This window comes from Psilocybe cubensis, chromosome 1, assembly GCF_017499595.1.
Source record: "Psilocybe cubensis strain MGC-MH-2018 chromosome 1, whole genome shotgun sequence".
NCBI lineage: Eukaryota > Fungi > Basidiomycota > Agaricomycetes > Agaricales > Agrocybaceae > Psilocybe > Psilocybe cubensis.
Genome location: NC_062999.1, coordinates 2872727 through 2896308, shown reverse-complemented (window position 1 = coordinate 2896308; position 23582 = coordinate 2872727). Strand labels below are relative to the sequence as shown.

The window sequence follows — 23582 nt, the reverse complement described above, 5'->3', positions numbered from 1 at the left end:
TATATTTTCTCGTTTGTGCAGAGATGGGGGACGTGTCGACGAGAAAGCATTAGAAACTGACCGCAGAGGCTCCTTCCAGGAATCAGATAATGCATTGCTCGAAGGGACAGAGGAACCCAGAAGGTGGAAAAACAAAACTCCAAGAGGCAGTGGAGAAGAAAACATGAACAACCGACAGACGAGGATAATTCAAACAAAGTTGGTTATATACGACGGGGGCCTAGCATTGCAAGGCGGAGCATTCAATCATTACATTTACGGCCATCTTGGTGGTTTCTTGGCTAGAAGTAATGAAGCAGAGTTGATGGCGCGGCGGAACGTGCTTTACTCATGTTATATACCACTGTACATACGGAGCTAAGCTATGTACGCTCCTCAAGAACTGTATGTACAACTTACAACAAGCAAATAACAAAGCCTCAAATGTTTAGCGCAGCGCCTGCCCCTATGTCATTTAAATTTGTAAGGTAGGATTAATCCTACCAACTGCAACTGTTGCGCCTGCCACAGTTTACTTGTGCGAGCGTACCAATGTTTATTGGTTAAGTTGAGGCCACGAGGGTGCATGGGAGCTGATCTTAACACAATGAAGATACTGCTCGACATCTTAAATGTACATCAACATTCATATTTTGATAGGGAACTGCATATAACACATAGCAGTGAACATGTATGTGATAAGAGGAAGAAAAGAGGAAGGAAAGCAAATCAGCGATAGCGGCGGAGGCTGAGGGTGTTGTGCTTTTTCCATGTGGAGCGAGCGGGAGTATGGTTGTAGCGGTGACCCTTGCCCAAACCACGGTTCTGTTTGCCGATGCTGGTGAGACCACGGGCCTCGCGGCGCTTGTGGACGGGGGCGACGATCCAGTTGATTCTGGGGTCACGGCGGATCTTCAAAGAAAAAAGAAATGAGTATATGCAGAACGTGGAACGGACCATCGTAACTCACGGCCTTGTGATTGGGGTCGACCAAAATAACTTCGTAGTACTTGTAAACACCATCTTGGTTCACCCAGTAAGAGTTGAGCACTCGCAAATTTCCGCATCTCTTTCCAACACGCTCCTCAGCGGTACTCCTGAGACCACGTTGGAACTTGAGGTGGTTAACACCTTGGCGGACGGGTTTACCATAGGTAGCACCTATACAGCATCATAAGTCAACATCTGCATGAATTGCACTTCTTCCTAGTACGCACCCTTGGGGACGGGCTTTTTGCGGTTGCCGCGGCGCACACGGATACGGTAGACAACATATCCTTGCTTAGCCTTGTAACCGAGACGGCGGGCCTTATCAGGGCGAGAGGGGCGGGAAGCGCGGTGGATAACGTTCAATTGGCGGTACTCCCAGCATCTGATGATGTTGTTTAAGAGAGCCTGTCGCTGTAGAGTTTCAAGGTAGACTTACCGGACTCGCAGGAGGAAACGCAAGACATCCGACTGCTTCTTCTTGTAGAGCTCCCCAATGTATTTGTATGCGCCCATCTTGCGGCTGAAAACACAAAATTCAGATTCATAAATTATTTACACAGCGTTGGAGGACGTTACCTTTTGCTTGAAGTTGTTGAGGCGCCGACGGCGGATAATGTTCTCAAGACTGTCCGAATTGGGAATTGGAGGCTGAAATCAACTATGCAGTACCACCGGCAAATTCCGAGGATGATCGATGAACTTCGTCCCAGATTTTAAAAATTGATTATTTGTGGTCGTAGAATCGTATGAACTGGGCAAGCGTAAAAATACATAACGTGTCGTAATCGGTTCATGAACACTGCGGGAATGGTATCTAAAGGTCAATGTAGTCTTCCCTTCGTCTGCCCGAGTTTATACCAGGCAGTAATTATAAATGCAACCCAAGCTGAAACAACCAATAACGCGCAGATGACAGCCATAAATTTCCCTCGGCGGATCTCGCTTTTATTTTTTGTGATATTGCATCGGTCGGAGAGTAGTGCGTCGGTCGAAGAATATCTACCGTCATTTTCTGGCGTAAGTGGTGTATCGAGATCCGAACTCTCCGAAAGCCTGCGTGTTCTATGGAAATTCGGTGACCGGGAATCAACGGATAGGCTGGAATAATGTCGTCGAAGTCGAAACTGTTTTGTTTTCTGATTTTTTCGATATTGCAGATATGCAAGGAGCACTATCGTCCCGCATTCAAGCACGTTGAGAGAAAGAAAGGTGTCGAGCAAATATTGGAACGTCGTCAATCCGATGTTCTCATCCTGCTTCTTAGAGTCGAGTAGTATTCCAGCAAACGTTTGAAATAAAGTTGAACCGGTTTGTTCCATCTGCACATATTTTGTTGTATTATAGTTGAAACAAGAGAATGAAATGTACATACACTTTTGTGGGCACCCAAAGCAGTAGATATATATTTGGATGGTACAATTTTTGGTACAAGCACCACAAGCAGCACTGTCAAGCAAAGATTTAATGAAGGGCGACGTCGGTATATGTTCAATGCCTACATGGAGAAAATCCGTGTCCGATAGCGAATGAGATTATTCCCGGAACTGGTGTTTTAGTCCAATTGGGGGACAAAGCAAACCAAAAGTATGCAAACATCGTCAATAAAGACGACAATAAAAGGAGCTGAATGACGATTGGTGTGTGTTTCCGAGCATCTACCAGGTAGCCGCACTATGAATGGATAGAATTAATGAATGGATGAACTGCATTGAAACGAGAAGTTTACAAACCAGAGGATATAAAATCAGAGGACCGGCAAGTAAATATGATGCACTGTTCGCTGCTTCTTCCTCAGATATGCGGTAACGAGTTTCGATTATATTTCTGCAGTGGCTTTGGTTAGGGAATCATAGAATCTGAAGATGAACAAACTTGCGCTGCAAGATGAGTAAAAGGTGACCATATCATGCCGCAAAATACGTTTAATCCCATATAACTATAAGAATTGTCAACGAAGGCGAATATAACCGATTGAAACAAAACTCACACCCAAAATACGTCCCCTAACTTTGCGATTTGGCGAATATGAACCTTTCTCTTCTCGGCAACCTTTTCCAGAGCTTGGGCTTCTGTAAGGTTAGTGGCCAACCGACGTTTAGCTTCTTCACTGATATCCGGGGCCTCTAATTCTGCCCCTGCACCGTCTATAAGCCATTTGGACAGCGAAATGTAAGCCAGATTGATGACGACAGAAATGGCGGCCAGCGTAGTGGATACATAGAAGGGAGCCCGACTACCGAAGCGCTCCGTTAAAGGATATGACGTTCGTGCAGATAAAAACGATGCCCCTTTGCCAGCTATGAGTCCAAATGCCATCGAAATACCTAATCCATGCGATTTGAAAAAGCGGACAATGATGGTTTCTTGTACAACAGCTAATGGACTGACTCCAAGACCGAAGATGAAGAGCCCCAGTGTCATTAATCGGATGTCTGCCCATATATCTCCGAAGAGTAGGAATATTTGGCCTATGAAATAAAATGAGACCTTGAGGTCAGGCCAAAAGGTAGACGATCGTACCCAGTAATATCACACCAGTGGCCAATATGCTAGTATATGTGGTGCCTAAGCGGCTTGCAAGTATACCACCTACTAATGGTGTCCAAGTACTGTTCAGACTGTAAGCCGACAGGAGTAGCCCAAACTCAGTATGGGATGTTCCCAGCTCCCGTTTCAGCCGACTCTTGAGGGGTCCGAGGATATTCGTCGCGCTAAGAAAGTAGTTAAGCATGATGTCACAGTGAAAAGGCCAAAAAAAGGTGCGCACTAATGGCTGCCAACACTTAGACTGCAAGCACACAGGAGGGCGACAGTCCTGATGAAGAATGCTCTCCGTTGTTGCGATCTTAAACTGGAAACGGCAATAACATCCTGTTCTTCATGATCTTCAATGTGTCCCAGAATACCGTCTGGGTCTGTCGGAGAACCGGGATCTGCATCGTCATTGTCTGCTTCGCGGGCGACCTCTAAGAGATGGTCGCAAGTCGATCGGCGATAGTCCTCGTCTGAATTACTCATCTGTGACTAAGAATTGAGAGACGAACTAGCAAGAAATAGGGCAGCCAGTTAGACACCAAGACGTATATATGACAGAAGATGTACATGCTGTATGACATCCACCCAGTTGACAGTAAAGACAGTGAATGTGGGAGCAGTGGACTCGGTATACTTGGGAACTCCACCATATTTTTATCTGATAAGCCGTCCAAGCCCGATCCGGTGTCCACGTGACTGTGTATTCGTCCGGTCTCGGACGCGTTCCTTCTATACATACAACACCATGTCCTGCAGATTTGACACAATTTTATTTGTCTACATAGCCGCCCAACTTATAAATAAAGGCATCCTAATGGTTTCTTCAAACCAGCCTCTGTGAATCACTAGCAGAATCTCCTGTGATCGCGAGTCGTCTCCTCCATTTGTTCGAATGCACCCATATGCAAGTGACCGTCAATGTCAACAAGCACAGCGTAAACTCTGTCCAACCCAACGCCTCTACTGTCAACGACTGCCGACATCTCGATATTGTCGCAACGCGCTTACAGTTGCTTCCGGTGCGCGTATTGTGCATGATTCCAGCGGCTGTTCCCTATCGCGAAGCTGCAAGTTAGTGTGCTACAACAGTATTTGCTGTGAATACTCTCGCACCCATAATGTAGATGTGACAACGAGCCATATCACGGAACTGGCCACGTTGGCAAGAAAGTGACCCGCACCATCCATGTACCACAAGATATATGTTGTCGAGAACAATGTGGTCCAAGCTGCATTAAAGCAGAACATGATAAGCCTAAATCAACAAGCCGTCAGAAAAAAAACCAATGGATTAACCATCTATTCCAGTAAACAAACTCACAGCGAATGATATCTAAGATTGGGCTCATCAGGAACCAGCACCCCCTTAGGTAAGCAAAAGTTGGCTTACCTCCGAACCTTTTCAACCCTTCTGCACTCACACTATTCTACATTTTTGAACCACAGATATGTAGGTTATGCTTCTTTGAACACATCTGTGGTTTTTTTTTTCAAAAAAATTTTGATCTCAAGAAGTTATAAAGATTTTAATTTTTTTCCTTTTTTTTTAGTCTAACACGTCAGAAATGGTGTTTTCTCGAGTTTGGGAGATTTTCGAAAATTTGACAATGTTCTTTTGGCCGCTTATATAATGGTACACGTGACCACACGTGACAATAAGTCACGCCTAAGTAATACCTCTCAGACTCATTATGGACTTCCAGAGACTACAATTTGACCTCTGAGGTGTAATTCTATTATTGTGGGCATAAAGGCTAGTAGTAAGGATTGTATATGCACATTTATGAATTTTTTTTTTTTAAACTTTTTGTCTGAAACCATTTTCCGTCAACATAACTTTTGATTTTTTTTTCGAGCTGGATTTTGGCCGCTCTTGGCGCCAAGCCCATTGATTACGTAAGGGTGCTGGTTTCTGATGAGCCCAATCTTAGGACGCGGCCATGTTCCATTCTCATTTCCGGCATTTATCAGGAAGGACGTGAGGCCCAGCTCAGCTATTCCGCACAGAGCCATCAAAAGGAAGAAAAATGGGTGGTAGTGTGCCTCTATAAGCGACATTCGTGGTCTCTCTGCCATTGTAAAGAGGGTGCTTGGCTTGTGCTGTCACGGCGTAAATAGCGGGCGACTTCTATAAAGAAGTTGGCAAATAAGAATGTGATTCCAAAGCGTTGACACTACCAGAGCGACTTGAGGCGATGGGCAAAAAGGGAGAATCCAAGGTAAGTGACCGTCAGGGCAATGGTGATGTTCTTCAAAACCTCCTGGGCGACAGAAATACTTCAGTAGGCTGCACGGGTATACAAAAAAGCTGTACAACGCTCGTACATGCTGCCTGCCAGTAGCAGACTTGTCCTATTCGGTGATCGCATGCGATTTTGCCCCGTTCTCGTTTTAGCCATGAAAGTATATCCCCCTTCGCTGATCATTTTTTGTAGTTTTAAGATGTGAGCATCATTAATATCTGTGAGGTTCCCCTGAGACTCAAGAGGTCGATCAGGTTCTGGCAATGGTACAGTCCGGGCTCAGGAGCAAATATTGGCTCATTCATATTCCATATATTCGCAACCTGAGAATCGTAAGCCACTTGCCGAGGCTTGGTTTCCTAAGGTGTTTGAAGCACTGTTGAACTCATGGCTGCCCCATGGCCATCGTCACTGCACCCCAAACTGACATATTGCATGAGTAATGCATGAGGCTTTTTGTTGATACAACAGGGCGAACGCCCACTTGATGTTCATTCATTTCATGTACCACGTTGTCGGTTTGATGTTAGAATCTAATCAAGAGATCAAAGCAGATTTATTGGTGTTACAAGGTATAACATGGCACGTGCATTCAAACTGCCACCTATGCAGCATGGAAAACGAAGGATATTTATCTGATCGATAAATTCAACGTCTTTCGACGAAGAGAGCCCTGTTTGGGGTTCAAGAAGACCGCATACTGGGTCTGTATTCACATGAGCATGGTGGATCATGACCGGGAGTCGTCCCAGAATGATTATTCGACACCTGCTCGCGGAATGGAGCAAGTGTATGTGTGCTTCACATCTCAAGGGCAGCCTGGGCGATTTTCAAAGCACCTTCCTTGGTTTTGTTTCCTATCATAACGTCAGAAAGTTGATAATTGGGTGAAGGTACATGAAAAGAGCATACCACCAATGAAACCGGATGCGTGAATGAAGATCCCACCTTCAATACCGGAAGCCTTGGAAAGTTCTTCATCTCTCAAACCTCTCCAGACTTCAGGCAGGGCCTTGCGACTTTCAAAACTCTCCGGGGAGAGGGGAACAGCCTGGACGCGCCAATTTTGACTCGTTTCATCAGGGTAAACAACATATATGGCCTGGTTGGCCTTAATTGCAGGAACCGATTCGTCGGCCTCTAACTCAAACAAGTGTTCCTATATATCGCGGTAAAAACATGACTCCAATTAGTGTATAAAATGCCGACCTTCCAAGGGAGGAATTGCTCGAAAAGGATAATTTTGCCTGTGGGGTCGACTTTTGCCTTGCTAGACGTAACCGAATCAACGAGAAGATCTCTCGCCGGAAGCCATGCATTTGCGTAGTAATCCAGCTTGCCTGTAAACTCTTGCCCTGTAAGTTGGGATGCTTTCTCGAAGAGCATCTACAAAGGCAAAAAAAAATCAACTGGAGTACTCTGGACGTCTTTAAGAAAACTTGCATCCATGGTTTGGCTATCACTAGGCTGATTCCACCAAGGGTTGAGAGCACCAACGCGGCTTGACAAGTCGGTGCGGCTACGGTATTTGGGTTTGATGTCGTTGGGATATTGAGAAACCCCGTTGTCAATGCCATCGATGGCTTCAATGAACTCCTGGCAATGGACATAAATACTGTATAAATGACATGAGAATGGGCTCACTTTGTACATCTTCAACCAGAGAGTGTTAACTTTGGGATCGGCAAGAGGAGCCTGGATTCTGTTGGCAATGACTTCTTGGCCGAAATGTCTGTAAATTGAATTAAAGCGGGCGCGGCGACAAGTTGAGAAACTAGGACTGACTTGTAAACAAGACCTGCAGAGGACAGTTTTGTTTCGAATCCATGCCCAAAAACCTCTGTGAATCCACGCTGGTGATGGTCGAACAATTGCTTGGATTCGTCGTAGACGGCGCCAACATCTACAACGATGTCACAGGTAGCGAGAACGGCGGGATCGCGAGTGCGCTTGAGGTCTGTAACTGGATGAGATGGGAAAATATGCATAAATAAGGAACCCAACCTCCATCGCGGTAGGTGGATGTCTGTCGAAGAAGGAAGACTGCGAGGGCTTCGTCGCAGTGAAAAGTGCCGTTGTGTGTTCCAATAACCTGAAGAAAAGGGAATCAGACAACGGGGGAGGGCTGATCTGGAGAGGTGTAACCTTGACCATCTTTTGTCGCTTTGGTTGAGGCAGAGGGACAGTGGACTTGGACTTGAGGAGAGGAAAACGATGAAAGAAAGAAGAACGAAGCAACATGGCGGGGGATGCCGAGAGATGGTGATTAAACCAAGTAAATGAATTGTTCTCGTGTACAGGTAATGAACGAGTAGTAGTGTAACGAATATGCTGTGTCCATCCGAGTCTGTCCATAATAATAATAAAGCCTCATATCTAGAGTGCCAATGCCCCTCCGACCACACAGACCACCGCGCTCGCAACCATCGCCCGCGCCGCAAGTCCTGTTGCGGCCGCAATGTAGTTGTCGTCTGGCCCATAGGCCCCGTTCTGTGTCTTCGCTCCCGGCACTGGCGCCCCACCCTTTCCACCCCCGTTCACATCTGCTGGTGCTGTAGGGAGATTTTTGGGCGTTGTTGTTGTAGAGGACGAGGAGGACGAGGAGCTGTTGTTTGCAGTTGAATTGCCAGTCGACACCGGCTGCACGGTGGAGAAGACTGATGAGGACACGATCGTGGTTTCGATCCGATTGCCTCCGCTTGTTACGACACCGACGAATGTGGTGAGAGAAGTGGATACGATGGTGGTGAACTGGGTGGATGTCGGGGCCCTTGTGGTCGCATTTGCAGACGCGGTGTTACTGGCACTGGCTGTGTTGCTGGCTGTCTGGCTGGCACTGTTGGAATTCGTATTCGAACTCTGGAAAGAGTCAGTGCACGATTGAGATGGGAAAGAGAGGGCGTACCTGTGCGAGAGCCAAGAAGGGGAGGGCGAGGAGGAGGAGGAGAGTCGGGTACATGGTAGAAAGGCTGAAAGGAGGGGTTTAGGTAAGCGGGTGTGTTTGAACTAGAACGGCGATGATGGATGGCCCTAGTCCTACGCCCATCTCTCCATCCACCGTCCATGTCATCCTCGACTATCTCTCTCCTCTCAGCGTTCCTATTCCTCCCCATCTCTTGTCCCGGCTGCTTCTTCAGCGCCATCATTTCTTGAATCTTGCCCCAGACAATCCGGAGGAATATCTCGCATGGCCTTCTGAGCATAGGTCACACGCAATCCATCTATTGCAAACAACTCCCTTTCCGGCTCATGACAACCCTCTTCCGGTACATTATCTGCCAGACCCTGAAAATATCCAAGCACACGTCCGCATTACCCCCGATCTCCGTCTAGTTTTTCTTTGGGATAAAGACCACGGCTGGCAATACCACAACCTAGCTCTCATGCCGTTCCCTCCTAATTCTTACTCCTCTTTCAATGATTCGCTCCTGGCGAGCTCCATCGATGACTTCCTTCCAGAACAATCCGAGCACTCCGTTTCTTTCAATGTCGAAGATGACGACGATTCCTATTGGAACTCTTACGGCCAGGGTGACGAACCCAATCACCACTCTGTCTCTGCTGCTAATGCAGATCAGAATCTAAGCTCCGAGGATGCATATTGGGCACAGTACTCTGCTGTTCAAGGTCTCTCTTTCATCTTCTACGTGTTTTCAATGCTCTCTTAACATCTACCTCCTTTGTAGGTTCTGGCGATTCTACCCTACCCTCCCCGCGGCCCCACCCAAACAAACAGCTGAGCTCCAACAACGTACTTCCTGAGCGAATCATTGTAGCTTCAGATGAATTCCAGAACAATAAGGTAGAGGTTTACAATCCTCTGGAACCCCCCGCTCCAGCATCTCTTGCTCGCCGTTTGGAGGCTCTTTCTGCTGGATCCGGGGCCGAATCACCACCCCTATTCGACAACGACGATCCCACGTCAGATTCCGCCATTGCATCGCCTCTTGATCCCGTACCCGCTCTCACATCGTCATCATCCACTGCTAGCCCGAAGCAATCCTCCTCCGAAGAATTCGTCGTACTCGAATCCAACAAAAATTCTATCGATGACGCTACGCAAAACATCCTATGTGACAACATCAAGGGCCTCTACCGACTTTGGAAACTCAACAGACCTAATACCGTTGTTGAGGACGATAAAGAGGTCTTCCTAGCCACTGTTCGCCAAGCCTTGCAACAATTGTAACTCTACTGTTCTATACCTCTCTGTATCACCATATCCCCTTGCTTTCCCATGCGTTCTGCGCCATGCTCAACCTCAGTGTAACTACAGTGTATCCACCCAATCATACCATTTCTCATCGTATGAATGAAGACAATTTTACGCAGTCATCTCAACATTTTAGTGCGGAATATTTTTACCCCATGGCAGAAGGGATGACTATTATCCAGATGCTGCCAAGAATCGATTGCATACCTAAGATCTTCCTCTGGATAATCAGCAGGTATGCCAAAAATTGCGGAGCTCCTGATTGGTGATGGGCGCCCGTGGTAAAGGAAAAACTGGCCGTCAAAGTGTGCCAATGATACGTCTTGAGGTATCTTGAGCCTTGCCACGAAATATTTTGTCGTCGTGGCGAAGGAAGGCAATATGATGTGTATAAACAAAGTTCTCATGCGAATTGATACGAGACCGAGTATCGAATGGAAAAATCCCACAGTCTTGTCCTATCATCTACTTCCACATCTTCATGGCCCATTGAACCGGTCGACGATTGAGGCAGAATGTCTATTCTGCAATCTTTGCATAAGTGATGTGCGAGCACAATACATTGGCAAACCCATTTAGAGGCACATACGGGGACAAAGAAGCTCTTAGGAGAAGTGATAACTTGTGGGTCGTCGTAGGTAGTCACCAAGCGATTATGATCACCTGGCAAACGATGATAACTTTTGAGTCAATTGCCATCAATCGTCGTCGTTAAAAGGTGAGAAGAACGCAACCTGACCGATGACCGAGAGTTTTATTAAAGTGGGAGACCTCGAGCTCGAGAAGAGGATCATAGGGGTGTTGACCTAGCAACTATCCAGTGTTTCTGAGAGCGGTAAAGCTATACAATATGAAGAAGGTTCGAGTCCTAGCCCAGATAAAGAGGCAAGTCGGTTGCCTACAGCTAAAGTAAAAAGACATAAAAATGGTCCTCGCTGAAAAGTCTAAGAGACTCTCCATCGTGTAACACTATGGACAACGCTTTCCAAAAAGTAGATGATTAGGTTGTGGACAGCGGACTTCGTCTTCATGCTGACCTAGAACAAAGAACACTGTGTTCCAGTGGCGCCATGGAAGTTTCGAACACAAGCTCCGCGGTACAGAGAGGCCCGACGGTTGCTCATCAAGGTTCTGAAAAGCCGTCGGTGGCTAGCTTCGGAACTTGGAAGAGAACGTGAAGAGCTTGACTAGCGATTTGAACTTTATACAAACACAGGGTGGCTGGGTTTGCCTGATGGACAACCAAAATACGTTCCAGAACACTAAAAATTGCCCGAAGGTGATCGTGAGCTCTGGATAATATTCAAAGAGGCTATCGGTCTGATACCATACGATGCAAATGATCAATCGATCACAAATTGAAGGCTGCTCCTAGATTATCAGATATCTGTATTACTATTAACTATTCGTTACACTTATCACATTCAGGTTGATGCCACAGCGGAGGTGCTGGCAATCCACTTTCGTGACCAGGCAATAGACAATAGGAAGTAAACATCGCAATAGGTCCATAAAAAGGAATTGACAGGACTGTAATCTGTCGAAAGTCATTGCAGCCGGCTTTAGCAAGGATTTAGATAATGCCACAATGCCGCGAGCTTTGAAATATAGACGTAAATCTTCAGTCCAAGGCACTGAATTATTGTAGCTTAGTTTTAACTTCAACTTCGCAGAAATCGAAAAAGATTTTATAGCTCACCAAAAGTATGTCTGCTTACATTGAGAACAATTTGATGGTTTAATATGACCTCCAGGTTGTAAGTTGAGCGCAGAACCTGTGTACTTCTGCCAAGGGATAACAGATTTTTTCAGAATCAGCACAAAACTAATAGCAGATGTGTCATATAATTAATCAAAAGGTATAAATACAAGTCGAGTCGAGTATATGGTTTATGACATTTTGTGATACTTTGGCAATAGGGTATGGGGCCAGGCAATATGGGATTAACCAAACCACCCAGTATAAGGACAGTAAGGGTATTCTGTTACAGTAAGGGTATTCTGTTAGAGCCACACAGGTGCATTGATGGATTAAAGAGACCTATGGTTAGCCACCCGTCACCTTTTCATTCTTCTTTGGGTTCATCCTCAACTTCCTCCGGGTTCTCTTCGTCCTCTTCGAGGGTTTCTCTCGCAGAATTTCCCATGCTGTCTAAGGATGCCCTTACGGGAAGAGGAGGCTGGTTAGGGAGGCGCTATGAGGGCAAATTGTTACAACATTAAACTTTTACTTAAAGGACTAGTAATCTCACCTTGAAGGCAAATTTGCAGACAAGATATCCTTTCGCGTTCATGCCCTTTTCCATCCATGCCTGAGAAAGAGAAAAATTAACATAAATAGCAATGAAACGCCCAATTTTTTTTTTGCGAAATTCGTACTCTTTCCACTCTATACAGACCATCATATCGGTAACTAAACAAGAATTAGCAAATAAAATCAAAAGGAAGTACAGGCGTACCCTTCGCTGGGTGCATATTCAGATTTACACTTGAATCCGCGCACTACGCGTACAGGTTTCTTGGTCTCGCAAGATCGCTACAGAAAGGTTAGCCCACATAGAATCAGAATTTTAAGAATCAACAATACTCACCTGTAGCATTTTATTGAACTATAATTCATAGGGTAAGTAAGGAGACGTTCATAAGCGATAGGTTATAGAACACTTGCGTTGTTTTCGAAACTTTGGTCAGAGCTCTGGGGAGCTGTGCGGAGCTGGAAAAAAATTAGCTAAAAAGAATTGTTTTGTAGATAATGGCAAAACTTACGTTCTTAGGAGCGGTTTTAGTACCCTTAAGGTCACGGCCACCTATACGAGGTGAGCAAATGAAACAAACATGAACGGCGAAAAAATGAGATATACCAGAGCCGGTGTATGTACTACATAAGAGAAGGTAAGTTAATGCCAAACAGGAGGAGTAGTGCAGAAAACACAAACAAAGCATAACCTAGATCCACGTCATCATCATATCCCCCACTAAGGGCGACGCTGTATGCCCCTTGCTTTCCACCTGAAATACCCCCCACCCATGGGCTTAAAAAAGAAAGAAAGAAAGGGATCAGAACAATATATGTCAGTCTTAATTCACAATTTTGGCTGCTTACGCGTGAATTGCATCTGCACTGCACCCTTGTCTGGTTGGCCACCAAGTTCCAACTGCAATCCCAGGAATGGAACCATATGTTTTTCTAATCGACGCATCAGACTGAATAAAAAGTTGAACGTGTAAACTATACCCACGGGTCGCACCGACGCGGGCCATCTTCGCGTCCCATTGGGCCCTCATTTTCTGCCACTTTTACGCCACTGGAATAGGCCACGGGAATGGGAGACTCCTTGACAATTTCGCGTTTATAGTTGACAGTCTTGCCCACATTTCGGGAGCTTCTGCGCACTCCAGATTCCGGAGTAGACTGGGACGGGCTGACGCGTTGGGCTTTGGTATCTGGTTCGGCGTTTTCGCTGGTAGGGGTATCTGGTCCTTTACGCTTTTTTGTGGCAGTGGGTTTCTTGACGACTTTCTCCGTTGGCTCAAATATTGGCTTGTCAAGGCCAAGCTGCATTAAGAGCTCCCTGTTCTACGATATATTTGAAGTAAAGATGCCATTTATGTAGAAAGGGTTTTGAACTTGGAATTTACCTTCTTGATATTTTCTAATCTGAGCTGCTCATATGAAGATATGGAAGGCATAGTCTTGGGTATCTCTACGTGTGGAGGTATATTCGTTGTGTTTTGTCGATATTCAAGGGAGCGTTACTGATTCAAAAATACTTACTTACGACTGAAATTATGTGGGTCGAGAATTCGTCACGCGAGTGAAACGTGATCGTGTTTAAATTAATGACAAGGATCAACTGCCAAGGCCAAGTACACCTACTTTCTCCCCGGTATTCTCCCCACAACAATATTGCTGTGGCAATGAAAGGTCGCATAGATATTATCGTTCAACATGAAATGAAATCCTCAGTATCTTCAATCCTATAGAATAAAAGTGTAGGTAGCAACGGTTTGCATAAATATTGTCCATTTTGGTAGTCCTCTTGTATAAGATGTTGGGCGCCTAGAACGGGGTATATGCTTTGACCACAAAAATCCAACCAACTATTTGATCCTTTTGAGCTAAACGATGGTAATATTATTAGCAAAGGATTATCATCAAGATAGATAATTTCCTTACGCGTTCGGTGTTCTTGAAAATCCTATCGTCCAGTCCAACAGTCTTTTCTTCAATCCTCTTGATTCTACCGTTTTGTCTGTCGAGTTCATCTCCCATTGTAGTACCCAAAGCCTTGAGACGCTTGGTCATTTCACTGATTTCGTCAAGGTTTCCGTCAATCTCGTCTTCGAGTTCGTCGTCGGAGGCATTAGCTTCAAACTGGTAACGTTTGCGTTGTTCCTTTTGAGCGGCCATTTGTTCTGCAGATTTCATACGGCTGCGTCCTCCAATAAGTTCATCTTCATTATCTCCACGTCCATAAGTCGTTGCACGGCCAAGACGATTTTGACTCTCCCTGATGTCCATCATAGCTCTCTCCCTCTCCGTTCTCTCGTCTTCATACCGAGCTTGGAGCTTAGCTTCCTGTGCAGCCCGCTTTGCATCTTTATTGAAAGTAATAACAGGTCGGAAGATGGAACGATTTAGCTGTTTGAGTTCATCAGTCTTGTCATCAGCTCGCTGAGAGTAGCCTTTAGAAACGTCAAGATGGCGCTCAGTGTTGGCCAGTTTTTCTAAAAATGTATCATCAGCAACAAGCTACAAATATGTTATGACCAGTAAGGACACACCAGACTGGTCCCCTAATCGAGTCAAAGTGTTACGTGCAGTTTCTTCTGCCTCCCGAGCCATGCGGAGTGCATTTCTTGTAGATGTGGCACTCTCTTGCTTGACAAAGCGAGTTTGTTGTTTTATCGCTTCGACGTCTTCATCATTCTCCTCACCAGGCGCTGGGTTCCTTCCGGTATTGGGTCCATCGAAGAATCTACCGGATCCTCCTTTCGCAGGATTATAACCTGAGAACAGCTCATTTCGGTCTTTGTCCAGCTCAGCGCCGCCGCGTGAATATACATCTCCGACACCACGGTTGCGATTGTATGGGTCGACATAAGATGCATTGTCTACTGACTTATTATCGTATGATTGTTGTCTGGATGTGTTGAGATATGGGTCGCCATCCCTGCTGGCAACGTAGGTACTAGAGGAAGATCTATAAGAACTAAAGGACCCATTGACGCTGGTAGACGAAGGTGGTAATTTGGGTTCTGAGACCGGAGGTATAGCGTTTGCGTTCTTCTTCTTGAAAAGGTGCATCGTGTTGTTAAGGGGGTTGGACGCACTGCAATTTGGTGTCTTATATATGAGGAGATCTCACGTGACCTTAAATTACATAGCCTTCTAGTCTCAAAGACTGTAGTGACTTGAAGTTGAAGCAGACGGCATGATGGATTGAATATAAATTTTTATGGTGATTTATATGTTGCGAATATAAGTAATAGTAGAGATAATGAAATGTCCCTGAATGGATTACTTCTTGCGTTTGTCTTTGGAACTGGTAATACCTTTCTTGCCAATGACGGTGACACCCTTTCCGTGCTTAACAACACTTTCGAGGGCAGCTTGTTTCTGTTTCTTGACACCTCCAATTCCGCGAGATTTAGCGAGTTTATCGACGCTCTTTTCAAGGGATTCCCTCTGTCGCTTCTTCGCCTTTCGGTCTCTTGACCGTTGAGCTCGTTTTTCGGCTGGAGTTAACTCACTGCGAGCGCGCAACGACGACGGGGAAGTAGCGAATATTTCTTCGGGTGCAAGCATGGTGGATGTTGATTTTGAGGTTGGTAGAGCGGATTCCAGAGAAGCTGTGGCAGCATTTGTCACAGTAGAAATCGTTGCCTTGGCCTAAGACATAATTAGTAACAAACCTGTGTCAATAGTCGACACATATACGCACTTGTTTTGGTACGAAATGAGCATTGCATAGGGCATCGAGCTTACTGCAGATTTTCTCCCACATCAAGTCAATTTCTTCGTGTTCTTTTTTGAGTTTCCCGTCGCGATCATCCACGGCCTCTCCACCAGTCTGGCTGGCAACGTAATCATTTTCGTAGATTTGGGCAAGGGACTGCGTCGATTTTGTGTCCTTAAGTTCAAGGAGTCTTGAGGGTAAAAACGGTTTGTCTTCTAGTGGTCTTATGCGAATAACGTCGTCGAACCGACCCTCCAAGATACGCGCTTTGATGGTTTCTTCCAACGATTTCACAGCTTCCTCTGTTGTGACAGGAACTGCCTTCATGACGCGGTCGAATTCCAAATCTTCTTCGAGTAGTGAGTTCTGGGGTCGTTGACGCGATCCAGCCTCTCCCATTAGAACCCATTCTTTTGGGGCAACATTTTCAGATTCTAGCTCTGATATTTGTTCGCGTAAGGCAGCCATTCTTCGTTCGTATGTGGTCAGGTCTGTAAAGATTTGAGCATTTAATCATTGGACATGGTTTATGCTTACCATCGGGCACTTCCTCATCCTCGGCAAAAAGATCGTTCTTCATGCGCGCTATAGTCTCATTGTCAACTTGAGACTCTGAAGAATCTGAATCTTCGCCCTCGTCGTCGTCGTCGTCTTCTTCTCTGTCACTTTCATCCCATTCCATCTCATCGTCGCTTCCCCCTGTATCACGATCTCCGAATTGAAAATCCGGCATGTCTGCATCTTCATCCAATTCATCGTCATCATCTTCTTCTTCTTCATCGTCATCATCATGCAGGGATCGATTCTTGCCAGTAGCTTTTATCTTTTTGACTCGGACTTGGTCGTGAAAATGAACCTGACCCTTTCCATTTCCCTTGGGCTTCTGCGAAGATGGCTCGAAACGCGAAGGAGGTTCAAAGAAATCCTTGTAGTATAGTTCTGTGTGATATGAGATATGTTAAAATCGTTGATGGGTTTGCAATTCACGATGGACCTACCACCTTCGCCATTTTGGAGGTCCTCTTCATCAAAGTTTTCATCATGGTCAACACTGGCGAAAAGGTCAATATCCATGTCATCAGAATCAGAATCCTCTTTTCCAGATAGACGCCCTCTGGTAGAGGACTTAGACTCAGCGCGCTCTGTTTCCGCATTGAATTCCGCCAAGTCAAAAAATCCGTCGTCAAGTTCTGGGTGACCACCTTTCCTCTTTTTTTTCAAAGACGGTTTGGGATCCCGTTTCCGCAGTATCGATTTTGGATTATGACCTTCTTCTTCAGGGTCCCGTAGAGGTGAAAATCCCTCCTCTTCTTCCTCTCCTTCTTCAGACTCAGATACGTCTTCATCAATGCCCATTTCGACCTCTTCTTGAGACTCCTCCGAGTCTTCCAAGTCGTCTTCGCTAAGTCCATATTTGGCCATGAACTCGTCCATGTCGATATCCTTGTTCCCCTCCAACGCCTTTCTCAGTGCCTCCTCGGGATCCTCTTCGCTCTCCTCATCATCCTCTTCGTCATTATCCTGCTCTTCTCCAACTTCTCCCTCGAGAACAAAATCGAGCATCTTACAAACAGTTTTCGTACGAAGGTCCAACTGGGCCCAAATTTGTTCCTCATCCATGCCATCGACGAACAGCGACTTTAAAGGTGTGAAGTCGAATAAATTCTTTTCTGCGTCAGCCTTTGGTTTATTTTGATCTGCCTTTAGCTTAGACCTTGTCTGGGGTGCTTCCGCAGGAGATATAGATGTAATGAGACTACCAATGTGAGGCCTAGATTTTTCTTCCGACTGAACCGCTTTGTGTACACTCAGTACCGTGTCAAAAAGCCAGAATTATAACTTACAAAGATCAAATATATGTTTGGCTGCAGCTAAAGCAACAGCGTGGAGTTCTGAATCCCCTACAGCAAGGGTCTCTGGACTTTCATCGAGAATAGTAGAAAGCTTTTGGAGTGGCGGAGGTAATGCGTGATCCTCAGTGTCCACTGCTTGGCCAGTTGGGCTTGTGGCATGTTCCATGTTTCCTGAGTGTGTAGGGACCGTGGATAAATAGGAACAGTCAGGACGTTGTCCAGGTTCTACAGCATTTCAGAGTTCGATTTCAAAACTTTCTCGCCTGTTTTGGCATGCTTGCCATCATTTGAATTTCCAAAAATAGTAAGTAATCTGTGTACCCCCGACGCTTGTTCAATGTTTAAGCCTTGTCTTCACAAAACAACCAGCCACACTCACTGTCTCCTAAAACCCCGTCTGTTTTGGTTACAATTCAAGCAAGTTAATCTCGGCTGTAGTACAAGGCTTCTACTGTCAACATTATGGTCTTCATTTCAGAACGCGTTGAAAAATCATCCATTCCGATTCAACCCTCAATCCCCAATAAAAGGCTCGACACTGCTCCTTTAGGTTTACAAGGACAATTACAGGGCTGCAGACTACCGACTGCTTCCATTCCTCTTAACTGGGTACCCCCCGGATTCTACATTTCTTCGGTTTTGCCCTCTCAACCACAGAACAATGGTCGAGTTACGTAAGGCGGAAACCTAATTATCTTTGTTCTCTGAAGTCAATGCCTGTAATGCTCACACGCTGTATCCTACATAAATTGGGTACTCCTGGGCGCATCGTCTCATTACTACCTGCTTATCTTCTTTCTCTTTTTTCCTTTCGTCGCTAGTCGACTTTTTTCCACTTCACAACTTTCTGTCGCTTCTTGTCCGCATTTTCACGACTATATAATATCAAAAATGATTTCAGGACTCTCCAAAGCTGTCGTTCTTTACCTCGCTCCTGTGCTTCAATTAACCGCCATACTTCTTTCACTGTTTTCTCTCCTTGCACCTACATTGCTTCTTCATGACAGGGTGTCTCTAATAACGGTTTTGCCATCGACGGAACTACAAGCTGAGACGCAAAGTGTCGATGGCCCCAGTGTCTTCATGGGGATGTTAGGCAAGTTTATTTTTGTAAACGTCAGATTATAATCTAATTGTGATTGTACAGGCTCGTGCGCCAGAGCCAAGGACGGTGCAAGCATAAACTGCACAAGCGTCACAATGTCCCCCAAATATGGTTAGTACGACATTCTACTTCAAGCACCCGAGACTATGTACTAATGACTTGCAGATCTCTCTTTGCTCCCCAGTAATGCACCCACTATGTTGCTCTCAGCACCTTCGGCCTCCGTTCCGGCTTTCGTGGCAATTGGGATCTTCCTCTCGACTGTCTTCTTCGTGATTTTTACCGTCATTTCGTTCCGCCACAAAATGGGTGCCAAGCTTGCTGCACTTTTGGAGAAGCCTATGTTGCCCCGTGTATCGGCCTGGATTGGTGTCTTCGGTTTTCTTATTGGTATGTATATTTTGTCACGGCCCTCTATAGCAAACTAACTTTCGCCTTGAACAATAGGCTTAACTTCTTTCCTCATACTCCGTATGTGGTTTGGAAAATCCGTCCAAGATTTCAATGGCAGTATCTCAGTGCAAGGAAAGAATGGCCCTCAGCTTATTGCATCCATCGGAAATGCTTTTACCAGTCAGTAACTAACCTATCATAAACCTGAAGCTTTCCCTGACACACCATGCTCACATAGTGGCTTGGGTGGCATATGCATTCTACGCCGTTCCCGTTATCAGCTCTCTGACCAAGCTCAACATAACATCTACCAAAAGTATTTGACCACATCATCAGCATTTGACAAGAAAGCGTACGAATAATGATTCTGGAGGCGAGGACTTTTCTGCGTCTGCATTTTAACCCAGTCTACAATCTCATAATTTTGCCTGTACAACGTACAAGGTATATATATATATGTATACTACATCATCAACTTCAAGTATCTTGCATATATTTCTGATCTTTTCTTCTGTGCTTCTCTTTTTTGCCATGGTAAACATGGTGCGTCTTGTGTCAATGTTGCGGAAAGCCGATTGAAAGATTGATTGTTATTTACTAAAATAAACGCTCTAACCAGTCCATGAGGATGTCACACGTGCTGGATATCGTGCATTTCCCACCTTGCCGATGATGTTTTGATGGCCTTGGTTTTCAGGTTTTGACGCTCACGTTCTGACTCGCGATCACATGAAGTATATCACCCGATACTACGTCCAAATCACCTTCTTATCGGGCCTGGTTGGTAGCTCAACGTGTTGAAGTACTACCTGGGTGCAGCCTGGGCGTAATCATATAACCCATCAGTTCGGTGGGGAACAACTGACGCAGCACAATGACTACTGCCTCTGGATGCATCAATATTAGAATATCAGAACCTTGCTGGAAACACGACACACACTCCTAGTCGCGCTGCCGTCTATCTAGAAGTCATCTGAAATTCCGAACAAACTCCGCTTTTGAATCTTGGTTGTTGAAGCGGGAGACGGTAACACATGCCCATATCGAACCCATTTGGCGCGCCGACTCCATAGTGTATCATTAAACCTCGGCGCTTTCGACGTTCAGCATATTCACAGTGCGCATAATTTTGAACTGCGTCATCCCGGAAAAACTACTTTGTCTACATTCCCCGCTTCCGTAAACATGACTTCGTGAAGTTGCACAAAACTGAGTGAACTGTGCATCCGTGCCTTTCGACTCAGCATTGATGGTGATCGCATGGCCTCTCAGGTGTGGACAACTTGGCTTCTGGTAAAATCAGTATAAATGTCATGAAGTTCGTCCTCCAAGAGCACCATTCAATCATGAAGCTACAAGCCATCACGCTCTCTTGCGTCTGTATACTTGCAATTCAGCCAGCCCTCGTCTTTGGCGACGACATTTCAGTCGCCCGCGAGCAAAGGTTGTCAATAATCGTTGGAAGCACCACAGGTTCAACATCGATTGCCACTTGGTGACCAAATTTTACACGTCCACTGGGATTTGCTTGCTGAGAAACACTGCATGCCTCAGGCTGTCTACGCTTGGGAGTGATGGAAAGTGGCCAGACTCAGAAATCAATTACACAACTGGATGCGATGCGCAAACCGCCAGCTGGCCCGCCCAATCTCACTGGAGTCGAATCAGTCAGTGTAGCAATCTAATCATGCCATGATTAGGGTATATGCTGAGGTTATCATTAGACACATTTGCAGCTGCCTGGAATGGAGGTCTTAAGAATGCTGGCCAATATGTTGGCAATCCCACTCTAAGAAATGCGATCAGTTTAGCCATGAATTTTTGGTTCTCGAACGACTTCACCATTCCAGCTTGCTTAGACTCTGGAGGCACGACTGCCTGTCCTTGTACAACGCCAGGCTTATGGAATAAAAACTGGAATTCAAACGTACTATCTTTTGCTGAAATAACATGTCACGATCTAATTTCAATTATAGATAATCTTGATACCAGGCTGGGTCGGTCAAGTTTGCTTGCTTCTAGGCGACTCTTTATCATCAACGGAGGCTGCAGGGTGTCAAACAATGACCGGCAGAGCTTATCGAACTTTTCAAACTGGTATCAATGGTGTCAGTGCCATAACGGGATCAAACACTCTCGACATCGCTAGTATTGGAATAGATCTGGGGTTGTTGACTACCAACATGACTCTCCTTGCCGATGCCTATAATAGAGTTCATCAAGAATTAACTATTAAAAATGGAGTGAAAACAGATAGGATACGCCCGGATGGCTCTTTCGGTAAGCAAGGATTGTATCACTTCTCTAGCTCATGGTCTTGATAGCATCTACACACTCCAAGGTCAGCATGCTGGAATCTTGTATAATGGGAATTATGGTATGTCTCGCCTTCTCTATTAGTGAAAAGCTCGATCATAATTTGCGTCTTCAGGAAAGGATTAGTATGTTGACTTGAAATTTATCGATTCCCAACTCGTTTACTGTTTTGTTTCACAGTGCCAATGACCTCTATAACCTGGAGCTTACTGCAGCTGGAACAGTATTTCAAGCTCAAGATTCTTCTCGTTCTGCCTTTATTACTCTACTGCTTGCGAACCAATGGATGATTTTTCTCAACACGGTTACCCAAGTTTTACACTGGGATTTTGTGAGTACATCTCGTATTTATTGGTTGACTGGCTCGGTCAAAAGTTACAATAAAATAACCAAGCCCTTTCTAGTCTGTTATTGGCCGATTCATCAGTTTACCTGTGGCAGATCTACAGTATGTGGTATGACCTCAGTTCTTGAGTAATTAGGCGTTGAAACTGGGCTGTAGAGCTAGTTCCAGCATAAAAACAAACCTTACCCAAATGCAGGTACTTGGACAATTATGGGCGTCACCCGAAATTTCTCAAGTTTTTAATTTATTATCATCCACTGCGTCCACTACAGCCAACATTGGCTCACTTAACGGAAATCAGATGTTTTATGCCAACGATTACATGGTAGTGGGCACTGACTATGTTCAAACACACGGAATTTGACCGAAAGTCTTTTTGATACAGGTCCATCGGGGAAATGGATATGTCTCGACCCTCAAAATGTTTTCACAAAGGACTCAGAACACGGAATGTACAAATTCACAAAACCCTTTCGGATTCCATCTCTCCGACGGAGCGTTGTATACCTATTTGACGGGAAACGAATACGAAGACATTTTTGCTGCTTGGGATTGGAACCTTATTCCTGGAATTACGGTTGATTACGGAGGCACTCCGCTCAACTGTTCGACTGCACGAAAAACAGGCACTCAGCCATTTGTCGGTGGTGCATCCGATGGAACCATTGGTGTGGCAGCCATGCGGTACGAGACACCTACTACAAAGACCTTGAATTGGCGCAAGACCTGGTTTTTTCTCAACGACGACATCCAGTTCGTAATGGTAGCGCGTTTGACCTCTACTACACCAGTGCCCATCATTTCTGTTCTGGATCAAAAAAGGCAGCTCGGACCTGTCTATGTAAATGGGGTTCAAACCACTGGTGGGAATTTCACAAATGCCTCTTCTCTCTGGCATGGAGGAGTTGGCTACTCTTTTAATACCACCAATACAGGCACCGCGCTGTCTGTATCTCTCGCCACTTCCTCTGGATCCTGGCAGACTATCGGGTCTTCTAAGCAACCTCCAACCACAGTCGATCTATTTAGCGCCTGGCTCAATCATATCGACACCACTTCAGCAGCGTCATATGCAATCTTCCCGGCTACTACTCAGGCATTGTTCGAGCAGAAGTTGATGAACTCTCAACTTCTCTCTATTCGTAATGACGGGAGTATTTCTGCACTGCTTGATATCTCCTATAACGTAGCTATGTTGGTGTTCTGGGTAGACGGAGGAGGTTCTGTCACCGTGCCTTCAACAATTCCAGGGAGCGCAGCCTTGACCGTGAAAACAAATGGTAGTAGCATTCTTATCATCAATCTCAGCACATGGGCCATCACACTTTCGGACCCCACACAATCACTCACGACTTTAACAGTCAATTTCACTCTTGGGTCTGGTGGCGTCCCTCCTGGATGGGCTTCATCATCCAAATCCAAATCAATATCTGTTAATCTTCCTTCTGATGCCATAGTTGGGAGTAGCGTCCATCAGACTTTATTCTAAGGCGTCAATTTTGCCGGTCAATGTAACCGCGTATTTCGTATTTCCTCCCTGACTGAAATGAGTCTTCTATGAAGGGAAATGGGTGTATATATTTTTTGTCGCATCTACTCTTACCACGTACGGGCCATTTTGGTAAACTGCCACTTAATTTACGTTCATC

At 45.4% G+C, this 23582-nt stretch overlaps 8 protein-coding genes across 8 annotated transcripts; 3 read left to right on the top strand and 5 right to left on the bottom strand.

Moving 5' to 3' along the window:
* Window positions 1–708: 708 nt before the first annotated feature.
* JR316_0000976 (60S ribosomal protein L15-B) lies at window positions 709–1482 on the bottom strand (the record flags this gene model as incomplete). The annotated part of the gene is made up of 4 exons (XM_047886789.1): window positions 709–891; window positions 950–1140; window positions 1197–1351; window positions 1406–1482. The coding sequence occupies 4 exons, from the start codon at window positions 1480–1482 to the stop codon at window positions 709–711; spliced, it is 606 nt and encodes a 201-aa protein (XP_047754535.1).
* A 1470-nt stretch (window positions 1483–2952) lies between these two features.
* JR316_0000975 (Major facilitator superfamily domain-containing protein 1) lies at window positions 2953–3987 on the bottom strand (the record flags this gene model as incomplete). Its single annotated transcript, XM_047886788.1, has 3 exons — window positions 2953–3437; window positions 3490–3680; window positions 3737–3987. 3 exons carry the CDS (start codon window positions 3985–3987, stop codon window positions 2953–2955), a joined length of 927 nt encoding a protein of 308 aa, XP_047754534.1.
* A 2561-nt stretch (window positions 3988–6548) lies between these two features.
* JR316_0000974 (MYG1 exonuclease) lies at window positions 6549–8706 on the bottom strand (the record flags this gene model as incomplete). Its single annotated transcript, XM_047886787.1, has 9 exons — window positions 6549–6604; window positions 6660–6906; window positions 6957–7133; window positions 7158–7343; window positions 7392–7479; window positions 7533–7704; window positions 7752–7839; window positions 8157–8606; window positions 8653–8706. 9 exons carry the CDS (start codon window positions 8704–8706, stop codon window positions 6549–6551), a joined length of 1518 nt encoding a protein of 505 aa, XP_047754533.1.
* A 61-nt stretch (window positions 8707–8767) lies between these two features.
* Window positions 8768–9936, top strand: JR316_0000973 (uncharacterized protein; the record flags this gene model as incomplete). The annotated part of the gene is made up of 2 exons (XM_047886786.1): window positions 8768–9374; window positions 9434–9936. The coding sequence occupies 2 exons, from the start codon at window positions 8768–8770 to the stop codon at window positions 9934–9936; spliced, it is 1110 nt and encodes a 369-aa protein (XP_047754532.1).
* Window positions 9937–12026: 2090 nt separating this feature from the next.
* Window positions 12027–13650, bottom strand: JR316_0000972 (E3 ubiquitin-protein ligase UHRF1; the record flags this gene model as incomplete). Its single annotated transcript, XM_047886785.1, has 12 exons — window positions 12027–12155; window positions 12213–12272; window positions 12340–12373; window positions 12420–12496; window positions 12552–12569; window positions 12623–12673; window positions 12727–12767; window positions 12822–12838; window positions 12897–12992; window positions 13064–13147; window positions 13200–13537; window positions 13600–13650. 12 exons carry the CDS (start codon window positions 13648–13650, stop codon window positions 12027–12029), a joined length of 996 nt encoding a protein of 331 aa, XP_047754531.1.
* A 411-nt stretch (window positions 13651–14061) lies between these two features.
* JR316_0000971 (U3 small nucleolar ribonucleoprotein mpp10) lies at window positions 14062–17939 on the bottom strand (the record flags this gene model as incomplete). The annotated part of the gene is made up of 8 exons (XM_047886784.1): window positions 14062–14079; window positions 14138–14688; window positions 14746–15293; window positions 15486–15853; window positions 15906–16411; window positions 16458–16859; window positions 16919–17716; window positions 17765–17939. 8 exons carry the CDS (start codon window positions 17937–17939, stop codon window positions 14062–14064), a joined length of 3366 nt encoding a protein of 1121 aa, XP_047754530.1.
* Window positions 17940–18664: 725 nt separating this feature from the next.
* On the top strand, window positions 18665–19595 carry JR316_0000970 (uncharacterized protein; the record flags this gene model as incomplete). Its single annotated transcript, XM_047886783.1, has 5 exons — window positions 18665–18864; window positions 18921–18989; window positions 19063–19268; window positions 19326–19451; window positions 19510–19595. The coding sequence occupies 5 exons, from the start codon at window positions 18665–18667 to the stop codon at window positions 19593–19595; spliced, it is 687 nt and encodes a 228-aa protein (XP_047754529.1).
* A 1022-nt stretch (window positions 19596–20617) lies between these two features.
* On the top strand, window positions 20618–23422 carry JR316_0000969 (uncharacterized protein; the record flags this gene model as incomplete). Its single annotated transcript, XM_047886782.1, has 10 exons — window positions 20618–20766; window positions 20826–20938; window positions 20996–21198; window positions 21248–21551; window positions 21613–21648; window positions 21703–21712; window positions 21768–21918; window positions 21992–22035; window positions 22090–22258; window positions 22319–23422. 10 exons carry the CDS (start codon window positions 20618–20620, stop codon window positions 23420–23422), a joined length of 2283 nt encoding a protein of 760 aa, XP_047754528.1.
* Between the last annotated feature and the right edge of the window lie 160 nt (window positions 23423–23582).